Genomic DNA, 21613 nt, shown 5'->3' with positions numbered 1-21613 from the left:
AAAACCTTAAAGAGAAATTTGAATGAGATGAATATGATCTTCCACTGTCAGAAATGGGAGAACCTTGAAAAAAGGTGACATCAGGTGCTTCATTTCTGTGCTGATTATAAATCATCAAAATGTTCCTACGCTCAGAGGCAACGATTTTTCTTTATTTACTATTTATTTTCCATCTGTGGATTAAAAAGTATAAAATGAATTATTACAAAATTATTTATTCAAACGTACTAGAATACTGAAAGTAATTTTGCTTTACGCATTACACTATTTGGTCATAGGTGACTAAAAATAAATCGCCATACAAGGAACATATTTAGGGCATTTGCAGAATTTTGAAGAATAATAGCAAAAAAAGAAAAAACCCATACATATAGCAGATTGATCACATTCATTTAACTTCTTTGTGTAGTGATTTAAAATATGTTACCATTAGTAACCTTGCGGTTTTATTTTTAGTTGCATATGAGATGTGAGAAAGAATATTCTTATAGCTTTTAACATTTAAAACAAGGTGATTTTTTTTAAGGTTTTTAACATTAAAAAAAAAAAAGGTGTAATTTACGAAGTCTTTTTAATCTAATTTATTACTTTTAACATCGCATTAGTACATGCTGGCGGTTATATCCTGCTTTAAATACTAACTCCTTGAACTGTGAAGACAGATCCCCCAGACGACTTATTATTCCGCCGCACGCTTTAAGTACAGTAAACAGAAACTGGAATGGAAGTTTAACACAAGAATATTTATTAACAAGTCACCCTGACGGTTTAGTATTAAGTACATTAATTAATTTACATTATGGGAGGTGACGAAAGCAGAAGTCATAGTGAACCGAAATTAAACAGCCAACTGGTTTAATTAAACTAAAACTTTTTATGCAAATATTGGAAAACATGAATGCCTTGTTTCAGTTGCAAATAACATCATGACAATCATCTGAGTCTAATGAATTTCAATTCTTTCAGGTTGCTACGCTGTCTCCGATTTCGAATGCGAGAACGGACGTTGCATTAAAAGTGCTCTCAGGTGCGATGGCTTCAACCACTGTGGAGATGGCTCGGATGAATCCTCCTGCTATGGTATGACAAAATGTTTTTCTGTGTTAAACAATATCCTTTATCATAAATAAGTAATTAAGCATGAAATCACATTTTCCCTATGCTTAAAGAAAGAACAAACGAAAGTGCCATCAAGACATATTTATAACTGAAAAATGGTAATTGTAAAGACAAAATAGTTTTCCGAAGTTCTTTTACTTTCTGTCTTGGAGATATGTGATTCTCCTCTCCCGCGGGGGGGGGGGAGAAAAAAAAAGCGTTTGCACCTAAAACAAAGATATGAGCAAATATGAGGCATGTAAGTCCTCCTTGAGCAAAAAGATGAGAATGCCAAAGAGAAGAGAAATATCTTTTGTTGAGAAGCACACAAAGCGTCGAAGCTTATAGCATTAAGGTCTTTCTGAAGAAGTTCAGGTTATGAAAAAGTAGCAGTGTCTAGTTCAAGCTGAGGTGAACAGTTTGGCTAACCTCTTCAGTGACAATGCCATGTATAACTTTAGGACCAATGTAAAGAGCATACTACAGGAGCTCAGTACCAGCAGGAGCATACTACTTTAGACATATATCTCAAATCAGAGCCACCAAAAAAAGACAAACACGTCTAAGACCCCATTGGAAGATTGAAAGAAACAGACTAAACTGAATTAAAAAAAAAGTATGGAACTGCAACCATGCATGATGTATGTTTTATAGGTTTTAATAATTTATAAATTAGTAAATTCATTGCCTTTCCAACACTGGTGGCATTTCTGCACCAGAGGAGCACAGATTACAATTATTCCCAGAACAACTATAGGGAACAAGCGTCCGCATAACAAACGCTGTATTAGAATGGGTTGCGTTCGTTATGCGAGGCACCACTGTACATTATTAACTAAAATTCTCTTAATTATTAATTAAAAATGCATTAATTATTACAAAATGCTCTTAATAACAAATTAGCATACCGTCTTGGAAGCTAAATTCATAAAAATCACGAAAATGTACAAAAATCAAGCCAACATCTGTGGAAAATTGCATAATATTAAAATACTATCAAATTGTAGACGTCTTTTCACCAAAGTAATTAAACCCTTTCTAAGATTTCTAATGAATTATAGGACTATGCGTAGTTTTAAGAAAAATTTTAATTTTAGGCAGAAAAATATTAAATTTCTCGAAAAGCACGCCCTTGAATGATGAAGGTAGATTTTACAGTATGCATATATGTCATTATATATTAGTATATATGTCATTAATGCGGTGTTGCGTTCTTTTCTATTTAAAAATTTCAACAGATAATATATTAAAATACTGCGATAATCTTCAGCAGGCAAATTGTCAAGGCACGCAATGAACAGTTGTCAATACGTCTAGCTATCAGTTATGTTGTTCTCTTGAGCGTTATGATTTAAACTCAGCTTGTGCATGAATTATTCTTAACAGAGATAGTTCAATAGTACGATGTCTACCCAAATTTCTTGAAAATACGAAAAACCTCGTCAACTATTTATATTGTTTATTTACTCCGTTAAGCGCTGCTTATATGCTACATGTCAAAATAATACTGGAAAATGTTTTCGCCGTGAAATTTTTTTTAGCGCTTTGTTTGTTGTGTTTAACTATTTTATGACGCGTAAAAAACGATGATATAGATTTACACAAACTTAAAAAAAGTGAATGCGAAAACTGAAAGGTGCTTCAGCAAACATTCGACAAAAGTATTTTTTGTTAGACTTTCGAAATTAGTTGAAAAAGAAATTAAAATTTTGAAATTAGTTGACTTTTTCAATTGAAGACATTCTTCGATCATCAAAACCCTAGAGAATTTTGCAGAGGTCTGTAAAATCATCCTGGAGGATCTCTAGGCAGAAGTTCTATAATATCTACGAGGTTGCTACATGGTCTTTTGTGGAAAGTATTGAACTGTAGCAGATGAATTGAACAAGAGAAGTATTGCTGATAAATGTTTGTCATAAATGCATTTGCGATGCAGCAGTTTTTGGCATCTAGTTAACAAGTTAGTTCCCATTTATTACATTAGGTTCTCTGTGATTTTCTCCTCCCATCGAAAATGAAAATAAAGCTGAAAGAGAAAAGATTTAGCTCTGTAAGATTTATTCGAAGTAATGGCAAAGAAAATGGTGCATTGCAAATGAATAAATATTTTTCTCTAGCTTCTGAGTAGCTTGTCGTTATGTTTTACTTTCTCGTATGATCTTGTTGGGCACGTTTTTCCATATTGTCTCATTTGCATACCTTTCATATCATCTCATTCCATGTCCACCACATTTGTTGTTGTTGCTAATGATCACTTGTCTGACCTATAGTCAGCCCAAGTCCACGAAATTCCTCGTGGCAAGGAGTGCAAGTTTACGCCTGTCGTTGGTAACAGCCTTGGGCATCTTACAGGTGACAGTGCGATTTAGCTCAGTTCCGCCCACAATTTCGATGAAGAGCACCTCGGAGGAGGGGTCAGAGCTCCTACCCCTCTTCCCCTACCACCATCCTCTCGAGAGGAGGTCAGCCAATCTGTTCACCTCAGCCTCAGGTGAAATAAACTACAAACTATACTCAGTGGCACAAGAGCCCTAGAGGGCCATGACTTGCAGTGCCCTGATATCTGCTTTCCCGACCGTGGGCCCCGGGATGCATAAGCATATGTACTGGACAAGTGGCCAACTTGTTGTACCCCCCTCGGTGTTTATAGTCCCCAAGCGAACTTGGTACTCATTTTATTGACGCACTCGAGGGACAAAAGGCTGAGTCAACCTTACCCAGCCTGGGGATCAAACCCCGGAACTGTATTGCTGCAGCGCAATGCACTAGCCACTGCGGTACCGGGCCTACTGTGGTGAAATATTTTAAACTAAATATTTCTTTTCACTAGGCGCAAACCTTGGTACAGCCATTCCAGAAGACGCTAATTGGTGGCGAACTCTTACTCCTAACTACTACTTTCCCAAACCTGATACCGGTTCGGGAGCTGGGACCAACACCCTCATCCTTGTAACCAGTCTAGCAGGCCTGGGTATGTTCGTACTGACTACAGTCATGATCCTGGTGAAACTCCATCGTCAGAGACATGACGACAGCATCAGCAGAGAGATTCTTCATACCATCAGCGGTGATTTGGGTGAGTTCAAACACAGCATGTCATTTTCCTTAGATTTCATTTATCTCCTACATATTGAAAACACAATGATAAGAAATGGAAAATTATTCAGGAATTGACTTATTAATGTCAATCTACTATTCAGGAACTCTGTAAAGTTAGGACAGAATACGTATTTTATCCTTTGTTTTTGCAGTAAGTTCAATAATTATGACACAAAACAATAATCCACTTTCTAAAACTCCGGTATAGGGATGAGATCGCCGGTATAGGGATGAGATCCTCAGACCTATTGTAGCCCCTTATGCTCCAGCAATCGGAGATGACTTCATTTTAATGGACGATAACTGCAGGCCACATCGTGCTAACCTGGTGGAGGGTTTCCTTTTCGAGGAAGGAATCTACGAATGGAATGGCCAGCGTGTTCTCCAGACATGAATGCAATAGAGCACGTTTGCTTTGGAAACAGCAGTGCCATTTCTTTGTATTCTACTTATTAAAAAGTAAATTTTATTTAAGTATGACTAAAATTATGTTAAATAAGAAAACATATAACAGTAAAAATTGGCATATGGTATTAAAATCTGCATTAGGACTTTAAAAGTACTTTTTTTTTCCCGTTTGTGAGAGGGGGAGGAAAAAAGAAATCATTGGATTTTCTTCATTATTGAAAGTGTTAATACAGAAATTTTAAATCACAATCAAATGCCAAATATGGCTGACGGTATCTGGTTGCTACTTCTGATTGCAAATAAACTGCTCAAAACAATTAAAGGATATTGTAAGTTTTATATAAAATAAAGATATAAGCGAAATTTTTTTTTTTTGCCGAAAATGTAAGAAGAGAATCACAAATGCAAATTTTTCTGATTTTCAAACTGTGAAGTATGCTAATTTTGAGTTCGACGTCAAAAACGTCGCTTCAGCGGCAGCGAATGAAATTTGACTTTCAACTGAATAAAAGACAATGAAGACAAGGATGATCGGCATTCAGTGACTGCTTTGTTTCGATGAGTACGATGTCTCAGCGAAGTCATTTAACCGATTCAGAAGCTTGAAGAGTTGTTGGTAGGTTAGAAGGGGGCCAAACTCAATCCGAAGTAGCGCAAGCCATTGGAGTGTCACAAAGTGTGATTTCCAGGATCTGGAACCGTTTTTTGGAAACTGGAAGTGCAGGCCGAAGACCAGGGCAAGGTCGTAGACGGGCAACAACGCCCAATGAAGATCGTTATTTAGTGTTAACGGCTCGGAGACACCGAAATATGAATGCTACTCTTCTCCAACAACACCTTCGCTCGGCTACCGTCACCACAGTTTCAACTCAGGCTGTCCGAAACCGGCTCCATGGTGTAAGTCTGTATGCTCGCCGACCGATGGTATGTGTTAGACTAACATCAAGGCATCGTCCCAACCGCAGGGAGTGGGCAACAGAGCATGTGAACTGGAGGAGAAATGAATGGAGCAATGTTCTTTTTTCTGACGAGTCCCGCTTTTCTGTTCATCCTGATAATAGGCGTATTTTCATCTGGAGGGACCGTGGCAGTAGGAATAATCCTGCGTTCTTGCACGAAAATGTCAGATTTGGCGGTGGAAGAGTGTTGATGTATGGTGGCATCTCCATTGACGGGCGCACAGACCTCTACATCATTCGAGATGGACCTCTGATTGGTCGCCGGTATAGGGATGAGATCCTCAGACCTATTGTAGCCCCTTATGCTCCAGCAATCGGAGATGACTTCATTTTAATGGACGATAACTGCAGGCCACATCGTGCTAACCTGGTGGAGGGTTTCCTTTTCGAGGAAGGAATCTACGAATGGAATGGCCAGCGTGTTCTCCAGACATGAATGCAATAGAGCACGTTTGGCACGCTCTAGGAAGACGAGTTGCTGGCCGCCAACCACACCTACAAACTGTCCAAGAACTGGAAAGAGCTCTTCTGGAAAAGTGGGACAGAATACCCCAACTCGTGATTTATAGCCTCATTGACTCCATGCCTCAAAGGTATTCAACGTTGCTGGCCGTCCGTGGAAACCACGACCCTACTGAAAAAGATTTCCTTTGAAGTAAACACCTTTTCTTATTCTTTTTTTCTCATATGCACAAATTGTTTTTTTTTTTTTTTCCTTTTGTACATAAGTGTGCAATAAAATGCATTTTTTTCTGCCAAACATGTGTAATTTATTCTCATATAACCTACTACGTTTGTCGACCACGTATCAATCAGTTAATAAGTTTCCCAGCCACAAGATCCACCTAAAACCGCAATATCCTTTAATTGTTTTGAGCAGTGTATAACCAATGCTGTAAGAGAAATTTTAAGCTTCGTAGAGAATGTGTATATCCACTTCAATAATTCGAATCCGACATAAACATTAATCTAGAATTATGGCAGATATTTTTGTGAAATTTTTTATACATCTCGAAATAACACATGTTCGATGTGTTTATTGTTTTCAGTCTGTGATATGTAACATCCACAATAAATTATTGAAATATCATATTAAACTACTAATTATATAACACATTAGTTAAGATTTCAATTTAATATTTGCAAAGGAATCCTTAATTCATGTCTTGCATTATCACATATATATATTATATATACATAAGTTAAAAATTTATAGTATGCACAATTAATAGCATACATACCTTTTATTTTAGATGCAGAAAATTCGCCTGGTCATCAAAGCAATTCTGATTTGCCTTTATATGATCCACCTCCTTCCTATGAAGATGTCATCAAGCTCTATCTGCCCCCACCTCCTCCTTACAGTACTGTCAACAGAGGACGCACGCGGACAAATCGCAACCGTACTGGGGGTGTTGAGAATAGAGCTTACAGAAATGACAGTCCAAATGCTGTGAGAGGCCATGGTAGAAGATCAAGACCCTCGCATCGAGTAGTGCCCCAAGAGTCAACTCATCCACTCATATTAAAAGTATCCTTGCCAGAAGAAATGGAGTCCAGTCCTCCTCCATATATAAGGGGTAATATAATCTGTGATACAAATTCTATACCAAGTTCACAGACTCAGGAAATCCCATCTAGTCCTGTGGAACAAACACAGAATGGCATGTCTACATATCAAGAAGAGAACACCGAAATGAATATGATGGGTAGTTCAGATGTGATAAATCAGTTAAAATCTAGTCCTACAAATGCCAGCGAAAGTTTTAGTAAAACTAAAGGCAATACAGAAAACATACAGTCTTGTGAATGCCAAGGTGCATGTTCATGTCAGCTAATCACCAAGAAAGCTGGTAAATGCAGCAGTGAAAGCAAAGTGACTATTTGCATCAATAATAATTTAAACTCACTAGGGCCAAGTAAAACAGCTATCATGAAAAAACGAAGTTTCAAAGACAAGATGCAAAAAGGGATAAACAGAGCTTCTTCAAGTGCAATAATACCCCATCCAGCTTCCATGATGGTTACAGTACAGCCTTCTGAAATGAAAAGTTCCAACATGAAGGAAATGGACTCAAAATCTAAAAGTGCTGGTCCGTCCTCACCTACACTCACAGCTTCCAGCCAAATGGAAAATGAAACATTGGACAGCAAGCCCAAATCTTGCTCGATGTCCATGTTGAGACATCGTAGGTCATCTTCCGGTCCATCTGATTTCACTATGTCAGCTAACTGTGTTTCTAGCATTTCTAAAGATCCTGCTGTTGTGCGATCACAGTCGAACTCATTAGAAAACCAGATTTCAACAGATGCTCTTCATCTCAGTCAAGTGAAACACCTTGCATCTGTGCTGCTGGATGGGTTACAACAGTCATTCAGCTTCCGAAATGAAGAAGTTGCATCCAGTAATCCTTCACTTACAAAAGATGATGAAAAGACTATATTGCCTGTTACTTGGACACATTTATTACTCCCATCACGAAAAAAGGGAGCAGAACATATCGAACCAGTTTCAACAAAGGCTGATAAATCTTGGAATGCCAGTGATACTCTCCCCCTACTTCAAAATGGGTCACAGCAGCAGCCAGCCATTGTGAAATTTGAGGACAATCTTAGTCCAGTACATAAGCAGCCAGAAACAAAATCATCTGAAACTGAAAATGTGCTTGAGTAATTAATAAAAGATTTAAGTTTTGAAGAGACAGAATATCAGAAAAAGTAACTAATCATTATGGTAAAAAAAAAGTATTCTTCACTGTATTAAGATGACAGCTTGTTCTGCCAAAACCTTCAAAGCAGGTCTTAAAATATACTTAGCACGCTTAAGTTGTTGATATTCTTTAATTAGGGCTCAACACAGTTCTAGGTCAAAATGGCATGGAAACCATCTATTACATTAATTTCTCTTAATTTGTGATAATGGATATCACTGTAGACAATAATGCAATCACTAGGGGGTTATATTAACAACCGAACATGTTAGACAATAGTAGCTAGAAAAGTATGTACAGATTCATGCTCACATTGACTTTTAAATAGAATTTAATTTCAGATTTTAATTTTCAGGAATTTCAAGTTACAATTTTTTTTTTTACTTTCAGGTTTTTTTAAAAATTCATAACAATAATTCTTTGTTCCTGTTAAGATTATTGAATATATACTTTAGTGCATATGAATAATCACATTTAATGCATTTATTTTTCATCAGCCTTAACTATGATAATCCTTCAAAAAGATATATTCTCATTAATTTAGTTTAATCTTAATTATCTGATCACTTCTGCATTTGATGATTTCATTGCACTTTTTGCGAGTGTATTATATATATATATATACACAGTATTACTTATACTATTAAATAATTTATTTATTAAATAATATATTTAATAATATACAAAATATTATTAAATAAAATGAATAAAATTATTTCAACACTCTTAAAAAGCATTAAAAAAGTTGAAATAAAATAGCAAAATATGTTTATTTACAAGTTTATCTATAGATAAAATACATCAGCTCTTCTTATTTTTTAACTAATACATCTGAGAATATTTTAGGATTCATACAAATATTAGATAATGATAGCTAGAATATATTAGGTCATCATAAGAAGTTTTAGAAAAGCAATTTTGTTTTTCATATTAAAATAGCTAGAAATAGAAAGAAATATATAAGATATATGTTTAAAAAGCACAGCATTTGAATAGGATCTGAAAATATGGAACATGAACATATTATCACACTTTAATGTCTCAAGTGCACTTTAATTGCTTCCAGGCCAATTTTTTTTAAAAGATCTGTATCTTATAATAGTCTCATTCCTTCTCATTAAAGTACTTCCTTGTACAATACATTGCCTATAGCTTTGTTCCCTTTATATTAGTGCAACAGATTAAAGTGTATATAAAACCTGTATTCATGTGGTCACCGAAAAATAACTATTCCGTAATAAGAGATAAACAGCAAGTTTTTTTAAACTGATGTAATGACATTTCTTAAAGTGACCAGTATTTGACCTTAAATAAAAAAAGACCTTAAATTGTCTAGAACCTGTGGAAGATTTCGTTGCATAAAAATAAAGTTATCTTAAAATCCTCCCTCCCCCCCCAAAAAAAAACAGCTGAATTCGAAATAACAGCTTTCATTACCAACTGTATCACTGGAGTTTGCAGCCAATTGTTGAATTCACAAAAATTTACACATCACTTAAAAGTCTAACCTAAGTTGCCTTTTTTATTTCTCCGAGCTAAACATTAAATTTATGCAAGCATATTTACTTTAATGTCATCTATAATTATGCAGAGTTTGGGGTCATATGTTTGGTGAGTCATATGTTTCCAAAAGTTGGTGAGTCATATGTTTCCTTCAAAGGGGACAAACACAAAATTTAAATGAAACCACATTTTGCACACATAACAAATCAGCAGCAATGAATTAAATAATGAATCAGTAATAACAAAAAATCTTTATTTACGATAAATATTTAAAAACATGGCAACAGTAAATTTATTAAACACAATCTAAACATATTCACAAAAATCACAGTTTTCTACAAATGTTTACTACATAAACTTGAGATTTCAAGCACTGAATTGTGTAGCAATATATCCATTGGAGTCGATGACATACTCAAAACCAGATGATAAGTTAGGTGAATGGATGTTAACTTTAGCTGGGAATCTTCTGCCACAAATGTCAACTTCAAAATCACTTTTTAGAATAAAGTCATTTGTGATTACTTGAGGAACACCATTGTCATCCAGATTTCGAATGAAACCCAAGCACACCTGCAAATATAAATATATATACACATATTATACTATATTAAAATATACTCTACATCAATGGTTATAAGAAGCTATTTTACTTTGAATATATTAAATTACATTTCATTTTAAAATTTTGGTAATTAAAGTAATACAGTTTCTTTCAACAGTATCAAGGATATCTCCTTCTGAAAAATAACAAATATGCTTAGTGTGATTAAACTTTAAAAACTTAAAATTATTACATAAAATAATAATTTATAATATAAACAGGATGAAACTCCCGATTTTAAGAAAAATAATAATAATAATAAATGTCATGCCTTTCACATATAATAAACACTTCATTATTATTATTAGTTATTCTGAGAAATTATTCATTATTTTTTTTCTTTAACTAATCTATAAAAAAATACTCCATTAGCAATTGCCACTAATATATCTTAACAGAAAAAATGGTTCTATTAAGGTTAAATTTTAAGTATTATATTTGACCAATTTGAGAAAGAAAATATTTTTTTGGTAAAATGCAATGCAGTATAATTCCTGATGACACAACTCGTAATTTATCACATGGTCAGCATATGAAAACAAATCAATTTCAAATTATCCAAGAGTTATTGTTGTTACTGCATTTTTAGAGTTTTATAAGTAACTTCCTATTTGAGTGACTCCACCAGAGCATGTATTTAAATGGGGGGGGGAGAACTTTGATTGATCTTAAAATAAATTTCCTATATTATATTATCACTATATATTTATATTATCACACAAGTAAGATGTGTAAGTAATATAATAGCAAAGAAAGATAGTTCCAGTATCTTGAATCTATCATCTATAAATCTTCCATAAATAGGAAAAAATTCCCCATTCTCTCCCCCAAAAAGAACACTCACTGCAAATCAAGAATCCTAGGAACATAAGTACTCTCAAATGTGTATTGACTATATAATTCAATGCAGGCTCTGAAAATACCTAAATCAGAACACCATTTAACTAAAATTAGCTGAACTTACTCAGTATCAATTATTCTTATACTTCCAGTTTATAGGAGTAGTCACCTGCAAGGCTACCTGCTAAAATGTTATTTTAATATACGTAAGATATAAAATATGAAAAGAAACTAATAATTTTAATTTAGCGATATTCCTTTTAATTACTCATTTTAATTTGGCTGTCCCCTTCTTATGCTAAAACTAACCGAAAAACTAATCCAAGTTATATCATCTTTAATCTTGCAGTGCATACTGTTTTATCTAATCAGGTTAATGAAATTTTTATATATAAATACCACTGCTACTATTGCACAGCCCCTTTCCCCCCCACTTTGTTTGCTACTGGCAACATGTGCTTCTTGTTCTGCTTTATTTTTTGCTTCAAGATATAAGATATACAAAACTATCAGGAACATCTCGTACCTAGAATGATGAATGATGTGTGATATAAAATGCGTAAAGAATTATGTGTTGAGAAAATAAACTGTGTCTTGCTATTGTCAGCCAACATCTGTAAGTTTTCTTCTTCTATTGCACAGAATTAGAAATTTTAATTTAAATATTAGAAATATTAATGCTTGACAACAATATTCTAAAGCTCTTTTTCTTTCCCCCTGCAAAGTGTAAAACAGTTGCATATGCAGTTACCTACATTTGATAGGCAGATGCATACTGATAATTCTAAACATTAAATTTTTACTGTGTGAATGTCAAACATTTGGAGAGAAGCTAAATTTGCTATTTTCATTGTTCTAATATTAATTCTGAAACAATTACAAACTAAACTTGTTTCATTTTTTAATGATAAATGATACAAAAGTATTTAGGGGGTTTATACAAATACAAAAAAGGTAAGTAGATATTAATAATTAAGAATCATGTCAGCTCTATTAAAAAACTTTTTTTTTTTAATAAAACCAACATCAGTATTAAATTAACATACTAAACAGAGGGTCAATACCTACATACCAGTCTTAGACCAAGCACAAGAAGGTTGTTATTTAACGTGTAAAATTTTGACTAATATACATTCTCACATTACCATATAAACCTTCCAGAAATTTTTACATATCCACATCATAACTAAGATATTTTATGTTTAAAACTCAAGATCTTAACTGAATATGTGTCATTATTTCCTTACACACACTAACACTATGGGTTTTTTCTGAACTGCTCTATGTAGAACACAGTTCACAATTTTGAATATAAGAAACTTTATAGGAGGAAAAGAGTTAATACTCCTTTCCTCCTACGATATTAGGAAAGGAGTATTTCCTCAGATATTTAGCTGAATCCAAGAACTTACTGGTTTTATAGTTTTTAAGGTTGTGATCGTGAAGGGAGGAGGACATAAGATAGAACCCAATTCTTTTAGTATATAATTTATTTTATGTGTCTTAAATTAAATCACAATTATGAACAATAAAGTTCACCAATTCTTGTGATATTATAATAAGAAAGGTTTACTGATTCCTGGTAATGACAGCTATTTATACTAAACTAGCCGCTACGTGGCCAGCCTTTAAATGTACCATAAAAATGTCTAAAAGGAACACCAAACATTGAATTTAAAACCTGCACAGAATTTTACTCTGCAGAACAACTTTATAAAAAAATGTATAACATATTAAAACTATTATAATGAAATAAGCAATATCCCTTAATACAAATAATAATTATCCTAATAAATAAATTAAACTTCCCGTTGCAAAATCTTAAGAAGTCAAATGGTATAAAGAAAGTTAAAAACTTTGTTTCCTAAAAAAAAAAAAAAAAAAAAAAAAAAAAAAGAAGGGCAAAACTTTTTATATAATTAAAATTATATATAATTACAACATAAAAAATTACAATGAAATAAGCAATAAATCTCATATTTTCAAGAGAAAACACTCAGCAGTCCGGTATCCAAAGCAATGAATGAAAAACTGTTGCCAAAACAACATTTCTGAAAGAATGAAACTATCATCAGAAAGCAATAACCAATCAAAATCGTGCTTTGTGGATGACATAGTTCAAAATATACAAACCTCTTTGCCATTACCTAATAAAGAGAGAGAGATGGGAAGAAAAGGAAATTCTTTCTGTTATGCCTTGTGAGACACATGTGTGTCAGAATAAGAAGATTGCAATGTGCGTGTCCAAAAATCAAAAGAAATTAAGCAATATTTAATCCCATATTTTCAACAGTCCACTAGATTGCTGACTGTTGAAACAGCACTGAATGAAAAACTGTTGCCAAAACCACATTTTGAAAAGAATGCAACTATTCAAAATGATGCGATATCATCAAAAAAGATTAAAAAAATCTGATTTGAATTTAGAAAAAAATCGCTTCGAGGTGCATTGTCTAGATGCACCCTATGTACTAAATTTCGTAGCCCTGGGTTTATTAGCTTAAGCGCAGCACAATCAAAAGACACACACACACAGACAGATCCTTTCTTTTATTATATGTAAAGATGAATCAACAATTGATAAACATCTTACAATGTAGAGGTTGTTAGATTTGCTAAAGTATGAAACATGAATAATGTTACAACAGTAAACATGAAATGTGCCCTGACCAAGATTCAGAAGAATGCAAATAATCTTTCATATTACATTTTTGCAATAGTGTATTTCATTTGGAAATTTTGTATGAAAATTGATGACATTAAGGTGTAGAATATTATGTTGCTTTTGCAAGGGATATTGCAATAAACTTTCCACTACTATTAATTTCAATTCTGTTAAAAAACACGTACTGGGAAAAAAAAAAAAAAAAAAAAAAGGCAAGTACATATTACCTGCTTTTTCAAGGTGAATCCATACCCAGCAGTGGTTGTCAATCCTGCACATTTTCCATTTACATATATAGGTTCTGATCCCCATGGCCAAATATCTTCATCTGTATCATGGTCCTCCAGGACAAGTTGAATATAACGTTTCTTGATACCTTCTGCTTTCTGTTTCAGTAAAGCATCTTTTCCCATGAAATCTCCTTTCTGGGAAAGATAATAAATTTTTTAATTAAGTAGTGATAAACTTTTAGTGAAGTAGGGCACATCATAAGGATTGAGAATTGCATAGCAGCTCATGACTGGAGATGTCATTGTACACGACTAGGTGGAGGAGAAAGTGAGGATTTCCTCATTTGAACAGTAGCCAGCCTAAGAAGATTTGGTTAGTCTATGGAATAGCTGAGAGGAATGGATAAGCTATTGAATGAATTTATTGAGAACGCTTCCCAAACAGACATCAGTCGCATCACAGTGTGTTTGCACATGTGCATCGATATTTGTCTGGGTCATTAAGAAGTAACAGGACTAGTGAAGCAGGCCATGAAAAATGTGTTCAGTTGTTATGGAAGAAAAAATCTTCAATGCCGTAGGGATTATTTCCAATATTAGCATAAACTCTGCCTTAAGAGTGTCTCATTGCAGAGAACAGCATGTTTCAAATGGCGCGTCCTTACATGCCTTTCATCTCCAAAGGGTTCAGATACTGCTTCTCGATGATCATTGGCAAAAAATAGTTGCCAAAGATTGGCAACTTTGCAGAAAGGCTGAGCAGATAACACGAAAATAATAATAATAATAATAAAATTATGCAGCTCTTACATACACTTTCATAATATAAATGGTGAAAGTACTAAGTGGACAAATTTAAACATCATGTGAGGTTGGAATTAAACAAGCTTTTAAAACAGCATTTAAGATGTTTAGACAGATTAAATAATTTAAGCAGAAGTGCTTTGTAATGCATGCTTTTGGTATAGCAACTACTTCAGATTTTACAGAAGATTAAGTAATTTGGTATAGCAAAATAACCTTCTGTTATATGGGAAAGTCTCTTTATGTATTATGCCTATTTAAGGGGAAACTACAAAAATTATAATTAGTGGGCCTATAGAGCTAACTTGACTAAAAAAGATGAATTTACAGCTTTCAGCTAACTATCTAACCATGCCTAAACTTCCGCCAATGAGTAGCTGATTTTTGGCGAGAGTGCAGATAATCAGCAACTACATGTTACTGAAAGTATTTATAAATAATCAATTTAAAATCTTAAAAGTTAAATATAAGATAAAGACTAAAGAGTGCTTTCATGAAAACATTTCCTCAAAAGTAGCAAAGGAAAAACATATATTATTGTTAGCATATATTAATATTTAAACATATATTTAAACATATAATAAGAATTATATATACTTAACATAATTCTTTATATACAATCTCAAAAAATTAAAAATTTCACAATCTCTTTTTGGCAGTTAAAGGAAAAAATACACTTACTTCAAAATTAACTCTGTACACTCTACCACATTCAAAAGGAGTTGTGGTTGTATCAAGATCCTGACCCCAGAAAGCAAAAAACTTTTCAACTCTGAGAGCCTTAGGTGCAAAGTATCCAGCATGCTGGATGCCGTATTTCTGTCCTTTATCCATCAATTCGTCATAAACGTGGAGAGCATACTGAAAGACAATTCACAAAATTAAACCAAGAAAGATGACTTGCTTATAACTGTATCTTACATGATGTATTTTGCAAAAATATATCATTCATCAAGCAGTATTAATACTCAAAATATTGCTACCATTATTTTAACAGAATAAACAAAACTTCTGATGTTGCACGAATTAAAAACATACTTCACATATGTATCAGGTAACTAACTATCTTAAGACACTAATGCCTAAAAAATATGGATTCAACGTACATAAAATTATTTTGGTACTTTTCTGTTATCGGGATTGGATTCCAAAATGTATGTACATATGCATGTATATATGCATACATATGCATGTATATATGTTTGTATGTGGCTGTATAGACATATGCATATACATGCATGCATACATACATACATTTCTGAATCTGATCCGAATAACAGAAAAGTGCCATTATTTTTACTCCAAATTAAAAATGAGAAAAATTTTAAAAACTTTCTTCACAGTGTAATGATAGAACTTTCAGTATGCTAAGAAGTATGAATTAAAGCCTAAATTGGAAATAGAATAAGATTATGACATTTTAGCAAATAAGATGCAATGTCTGATACCAGAAAATTACTTTAAATAAAATATTTGAAATTTATAAAAAATTCAACCTTAAATTGATGCTGCTTCATAGAAAATTGTATTTTGAAGGAGACTGTCATGATATGTCATATAAATGTGTAACCGTTTTGGTAAAACAAATTCAAATTAAGCCTAAAATTAAACTGAAATGTTTGTAGTTCTGTTCAAGGTTTTAATTTTAATTATTTTATATATTATAGCAAACTATGAATTATTAAATTAATTTTTATAGCACGGCTTTCCTTTTTTATTACTTAATAGAAAAATTAATTTAAAATTTTTGCCACTTGAGATTTTAAAGCCATCAGCATTCTTTAGCATTTTTGCTATTTTTGACAAAACTTTTCAATAGCGAAAATAGGCAGATAGTCCCTATTTGCTCTTATGCGCTTTGGTATATTCAAATAGCTTAAACTAAACATAACCTAATCAATAAAGAAAGTTTAGAAGAAAAAAAAGTAAAATTATTTTTACTATACTGTAATGATAAATTTTTCAGAACAGCATTTATCACCTAAAAATAATTAATTAATTACAACTTAGATATATATAAAACAATAGCATTAATTTAACAATACATCAAAAGAATTTTTTTTACATGTGTAAATGTAATATTAGTTAATAAATTAAACATAAAGTACCACAGAATTTATTTGCAGGTAATAAAATTCAAACTTTAGATGGAAAAGTAATAATTAACAATTATTTTCAAATTTGCATGTAATAAATAAAATAGTATTTAAAGCAAATTTCAAAATCAATGAAAAATCATGAGTAGGATAACAGAGGTCTTTAAACTTACTTCATTCGGAATATATAAAACATATCCAAGCTCTCCAGTATGTGTTTGATGAAATGTTTTAATTTTATTGGCCAGTCCTACGTTCAGTTCCTATCACACAAAAATGCAAAATGTAACACATTATTTTATTATCAATAAATGTTAAAATACATTATTTCTACAAAAGGAGCATTAATAAATACATTTTTTGAGACTAAGCAAACAGGTATAAGATAGATAGAACTGATATTAACTAACTCTGCCTGAAGCATAATTAATTATATTACTCTTTTCAGATGACTTATAAATAGAGCTGTGATTCTTACTTAAAAAGATCAATGTCAGAATTCCAGTGTTCCAAGACTACTTATCATCAACGTTTCTACAGGTCTTCAAGCCCACCAGTGACTGAGTGGTAACATCACTGTAAACTATAGTTCAACATGGGATCAAACCTGAGAAACGGGCTGGCTGCATGGTTGGTTTTCCTCATGTGTAACGTGTATACAAGACAGGTTCCCTTAAGAAGTCCTCCACGAAGGCATTTCTCCCCATAGGCAGATAGCCCTCGTATTGCTTTGCCTTAATCAATTAACCTACCCTAACCTTCTACAAGTATTCCTTGAATTATTTTCATGCTTGAGGACAACACATAAAAAATTTACAATTATAAAAATAATAAATTCGCATTTTGTACTTTATTTGATAATAGCCATTAAATTACAGAACATGAATATTATAATTAAATTCATGCTTAAGTAAACCTAAACATTGTAACTAATCATGAAATCAACATCTTATCATAAGATGTTCCCAAGAAGAAAAAATTGCTTCTCTGTTTATATTACAAAGCATAATAAGTTAATGAAGGAGAATAAAAAAAAAAAAAAAAAAAAAAATTTAAACAATTTTCATTTAAACCACATGATGGCATAATAAATTTATGCTTTTGTTTCTTTGTCAAATTTTAGACATAAAGAAATAATTACTTTTCATATACAAAGGGTTGTCATAATTGCCCAAGCATTGATATGAGACTTTTTTTTTTATTAAAGAAACACAATACCTTCCCCATGTACCACACAGTATCACATGGGGCTTACAGAAGTAAGTATGAAACACAATATAAATTAAACAAAAGAAAAAACTGAATTAAAATTAAGGATGATTACAAAGTTTTACAATGAATTGACAAAAAGTGTTAAAAGCATTTCTCTCGGAAATAAATTGGTAAAATTCTGGAGGCCAGTTAATATTAAAATTTTTCAGTCCCAGTTTCAAGACTTTTCTTTCGCTCTCATATTTAGAACATAGAAGAAGCACATGTTTAACATTCTCCTCACCACCGTGGCTACAATAACAGACAGACTCGGGGCTCAAATCTGTTCAAATAGCTTTTGAAATTTCCATGGCAGTAAGAAATTGGGTTAATTTATAGTTTGTGAAAAAGTGATGACATGACAATCTCATTTTGATAGAAGGAAAAATCTCTTAGTTAAGCTCCCTTTATAAGAATTAATGAATTCATGGTTCCACGTCCTCACAATACTCTCATACATGACCTTCTTATAAAAGGAATTAGGGATATTGACAAAAGTGTCAATTTCCTGCTTAGTCGCAGTCTTAGCTCCCAACAACACCTGCATAACCATGAACAAATGAAAATGCAACCGAAATATTTTTACCTTTTAGGTTTTTCAGTTCTTTTTGAATCTCGAAAATGATATTATTAGAAGAAGAAATACATTTTAAGATCTCCAAGGATGAAAGGGAATAAACTGAAACAGCACTATTTTATTCAAATATCCATTTGATGGTGAAGTTTAAGCACAAAAGTTCAGCTATAAAAACAGTAGATTCATCTCTAATTCTAAATTGAAAGCTCTCAAATTCAAGACCATTTTTGAAGACAACACATGCAAGACCAACTCTGCCATCAATTTTGCTGCCATCAGTATAACAATTTACAGGCGAATCATCTACAATTTTATTGCTTAACTGAATAAAATGAACAGCATTTCTTTCTGAAGGATGAGGGAGATCACATGGAGGTAAAATACATCATAATGAGAGACAGCAGAAGCAGAAATATTTTCCTTATAAGCAATAGAATGAAGAATGGCAATGTCAAATGGAGGAAAGACAGAAATTGCATAAACAGACTCATAGCTAACAATACGATATACACATATGACTTGCAGAAGTATGCGCCTTTGAACGCATCGTAAACATCTATAATTTATCTTCTTCTTGAGCGATATACCCCAGACTTTAGAGCCATACATAATGAACGGTACAATTCCTTGTTTATAGATGAGTGAATGAACGTTATAATTAATACCGCATGTGTTGCATGCAATACGACTTGAACCACACTGTAATTTATCACATTTCTCTGATACATAAATTAAGGGTTGCTTCCAAGAAAATTTACAGTCAAGAAAAACCCCAAGATATTTCATTTGCTTTACCACAGTCAAAGGGGTGCCACCGAGAGATAACTGAAATGCATCATAACAGATGTTTTGATTTTCAATAATCATAACCCTGGTTTTATTAGGATTAAAGTCTAATTTAAAACCTTTTGACCAGTTGGAGTTGAGATTTAAAGTCTCTTGTCAACAAAACAAGACATCATCCACAAAGGCTATAGTATCACAACAAGCAAGATTTTCCAGTTTTGATAGGAGATCATTAATAATAATATTCCAAAATGTAGGTCCTGAAAATGAGCCTTGAGGGCAACCCCTTTTAAGGTGACGGATTGCAGAAGCCGTGCCTAATTGCAGTTTGGCCGTCCGATCATTTAAAAAGTCAGCAGCAAGTGAAAAAGTATTCATTGGAAATTCTACCTTTTTGAGAAGATTGGGAATACAAAGCCACCACGCATAGTCGAAGGCGTCCTTAATATCCAAAAAAACTAAAATAGTGTGCAAGTTTTTCTTTTGACCTCTCTAAACAATTTCATTCAAATGTGAAAGAGCGTCTTCAGAACTTTTTTGAGGTGTAAAACCGTACTGATTACCAGAAAGAAGGTTTCCAACAAATTCTGATAATAAAAAGTTTTTCCTAGCACTTACCTAAAGCCTGAAGTAAACTTATACATCTAAGGTTATGTAGGTGAGGAAACCTTGACTCATTTCCTTTAGGAATAAGAATTACTTGAGCATGTTTCCAAACACGTGGGAAAATGCCAACATTTAGGCAAAAGATAAAAAGTTTATGGAGAAATTGAGGAAACATTCACGGTATTCCTTATGCAAATTATTATTATTTTCCTTTAGATCCAAAGGGAAAGATTTCTGAAGCACAGCAGTAATTGTCTCTTCTAAAGAATTGGTTGTTTCTCCAGTGGAAAGACAAATACCAGTTATTTCAATTTTTTTCATGAAATCTCTTTTAACTCCATACATGTAAATCTTTTTCCATACATTGTGAACATCAATGGTCGAAAGAAATGTTTTCCAAGACTGAAATTTAGCATCGGCAAGCTTTTGATTGTACACTTCTCTATATTCAAGATATTTTCCTTTATAAAATTCTCTAAGAGGCATATTTTTACAATGCTGAAATCTACGCCTAAAGGCATTAAGCCTCTTTCTCATATAAAAATTTCAGCAGACCAGCAAAGAACATTGTGCTTACCATGATTCCTAACAGGTATGGAAACTAGAGATGCCTGGAGAAGAACAGAACTAAGATTCTCAACAAGAGTATTTAGGCAAGACCCGTCAATAAAAAAGATGCAATGCTAAAGAACATGCAATCAAGCCCTGAAAATAAATTACTAGCAATGCTTCTTCTTTTATACTTATAAGCTATACAATAATGTAATATAACATAACTTATTTAAGTATTTTATAAATTAGCTAACGAAATTTAAAAATAAATGCTGTATTTTATGTTGCTCTGTGTAAGATCAGCATTGAAAACAAAATTAAGTAAACATAATTTTTCAAGAAAGCTCAAATTTTATATTCAGTGTACATAATGAAAAAGATAGTACATAAACTAACTTTATATGTGAAGAAAGGAAACTCTTTATAAGAAACAGAACTATCAGTCAAGTCAGACAACACACTTTGAGCCAAAGGTCCCATCAAACAAATAGCAGTGTACAAAGATGTAATATCCGTCACAAGAACTGGACTGTCTGGAGGCAGGTTTCGCTTTAGCCAAGCTTGGCACCTAGTTTGTTGGATAGTTGGGGATATGATCATAAACCTTGAAAAGGAAAAATAATTGTATATTAATACATGCTTGAAATTTTGAATATTAAAATTTATAACTCACAAATTTCAAAACTGTAAATGAAAGACTGGGATTATTTTAAACTGCTGTTTTTAGTGAAAAAAACAAATGATGTTGCATGACTTAAAATTGAGCAACGTCAAAACATATGGGAAAAAAATCTCAGTACAGTCAAGTAAGACAAAAAGAGTAT

General features: G+C 32.8%; 2 protein-coding genes across 7 annotated transcripts in view; one reads left to right on the top strand and one right to left on the bottom strand.

The window, feature by feature from the left end:
• The window catches only part of LOC118184426 (uncharacterized), a 235469-nt gene extending 227079 nt beyond the window's left edge, over positions 1 to 8390 (top strand). For all 6 annotated transcript variants that reach the window (XM_085811864.1, XM_085811865.1, XM_085811867.1 and 3 more), the window contains 3 exons: positions 967 to 1080; positions 3929 to 4174; positions 6818 to 8390. In XM_085811864.1, coding sequence (XP_085667990.1) covers positions 967 to 1080; positions 3929 to 4174; positions 6818 to 8238 — 1781 coding nt within the window. In that variant the 3' untranslated portion in view covers positions 8239 to 8390. The remainder of the gene's footprint in view (positions 1 to 966; positions 1081 to 3928; positions 4175 to 6817) is intronic.
• A 1620-nt stretch (positions 8391 to 10010) lies between these two features.
• The window catches only part of LOC118184425 (pyruvate dehydrogenase phosphatase regulatory subunit, mitochondrial-like), a 76442-nt gene continuing 64839 nt past the window's right edge, over positions 10011 to 21613 (bottom strand). The window contains exons 14-18 of the mRNA XM_085811868.1: positions 21186 to 21393; positions 17191 to 17280; positions 15603 to 15782; positions 14115 to 14312; positions 10011 to 10351 (exon numbers count right to left, since the gene is read on the bottom strand). Of these exons, the coding sequence (XP_085667994.1) occupies positions 10145 to 10351; positions 14115 to 14312; positions 15603 to 15782; positions 17191 to 17280; positions 21186 to 21393 (883 nt within the window). The 3' untranslated portion in view covers positions 10011 to 10144. The remainder of the gene's footprint in view (positions 10352 to 14114; positions 14313 to 15602; positions 15783 to 17190; positions 17281 to 21185; positions 21394 to 21613) is intronic.

The sequence above is a fragment of the Stegodyphus dumicola genome, chromosome 2, assembly GCF_044657685.1.
Source record: "Stegodyphus dumicola isolate Sdum_Otavi_A_Nest chromosome 2, ASM4465768v1".
In the NCBI taxonomy this organism is placed as follows: domain Eukaryota; kingdom Metazoa; phylum Arthropoda; class Arachnida; order Araneae; family Eresidae; genus Stegodyphus; species Stegodyphus dumicola.
Note: the sequence above shows the minus strand (reverse complement) of the source record. Positions and strands in the feature narration are given on the sequence as shown.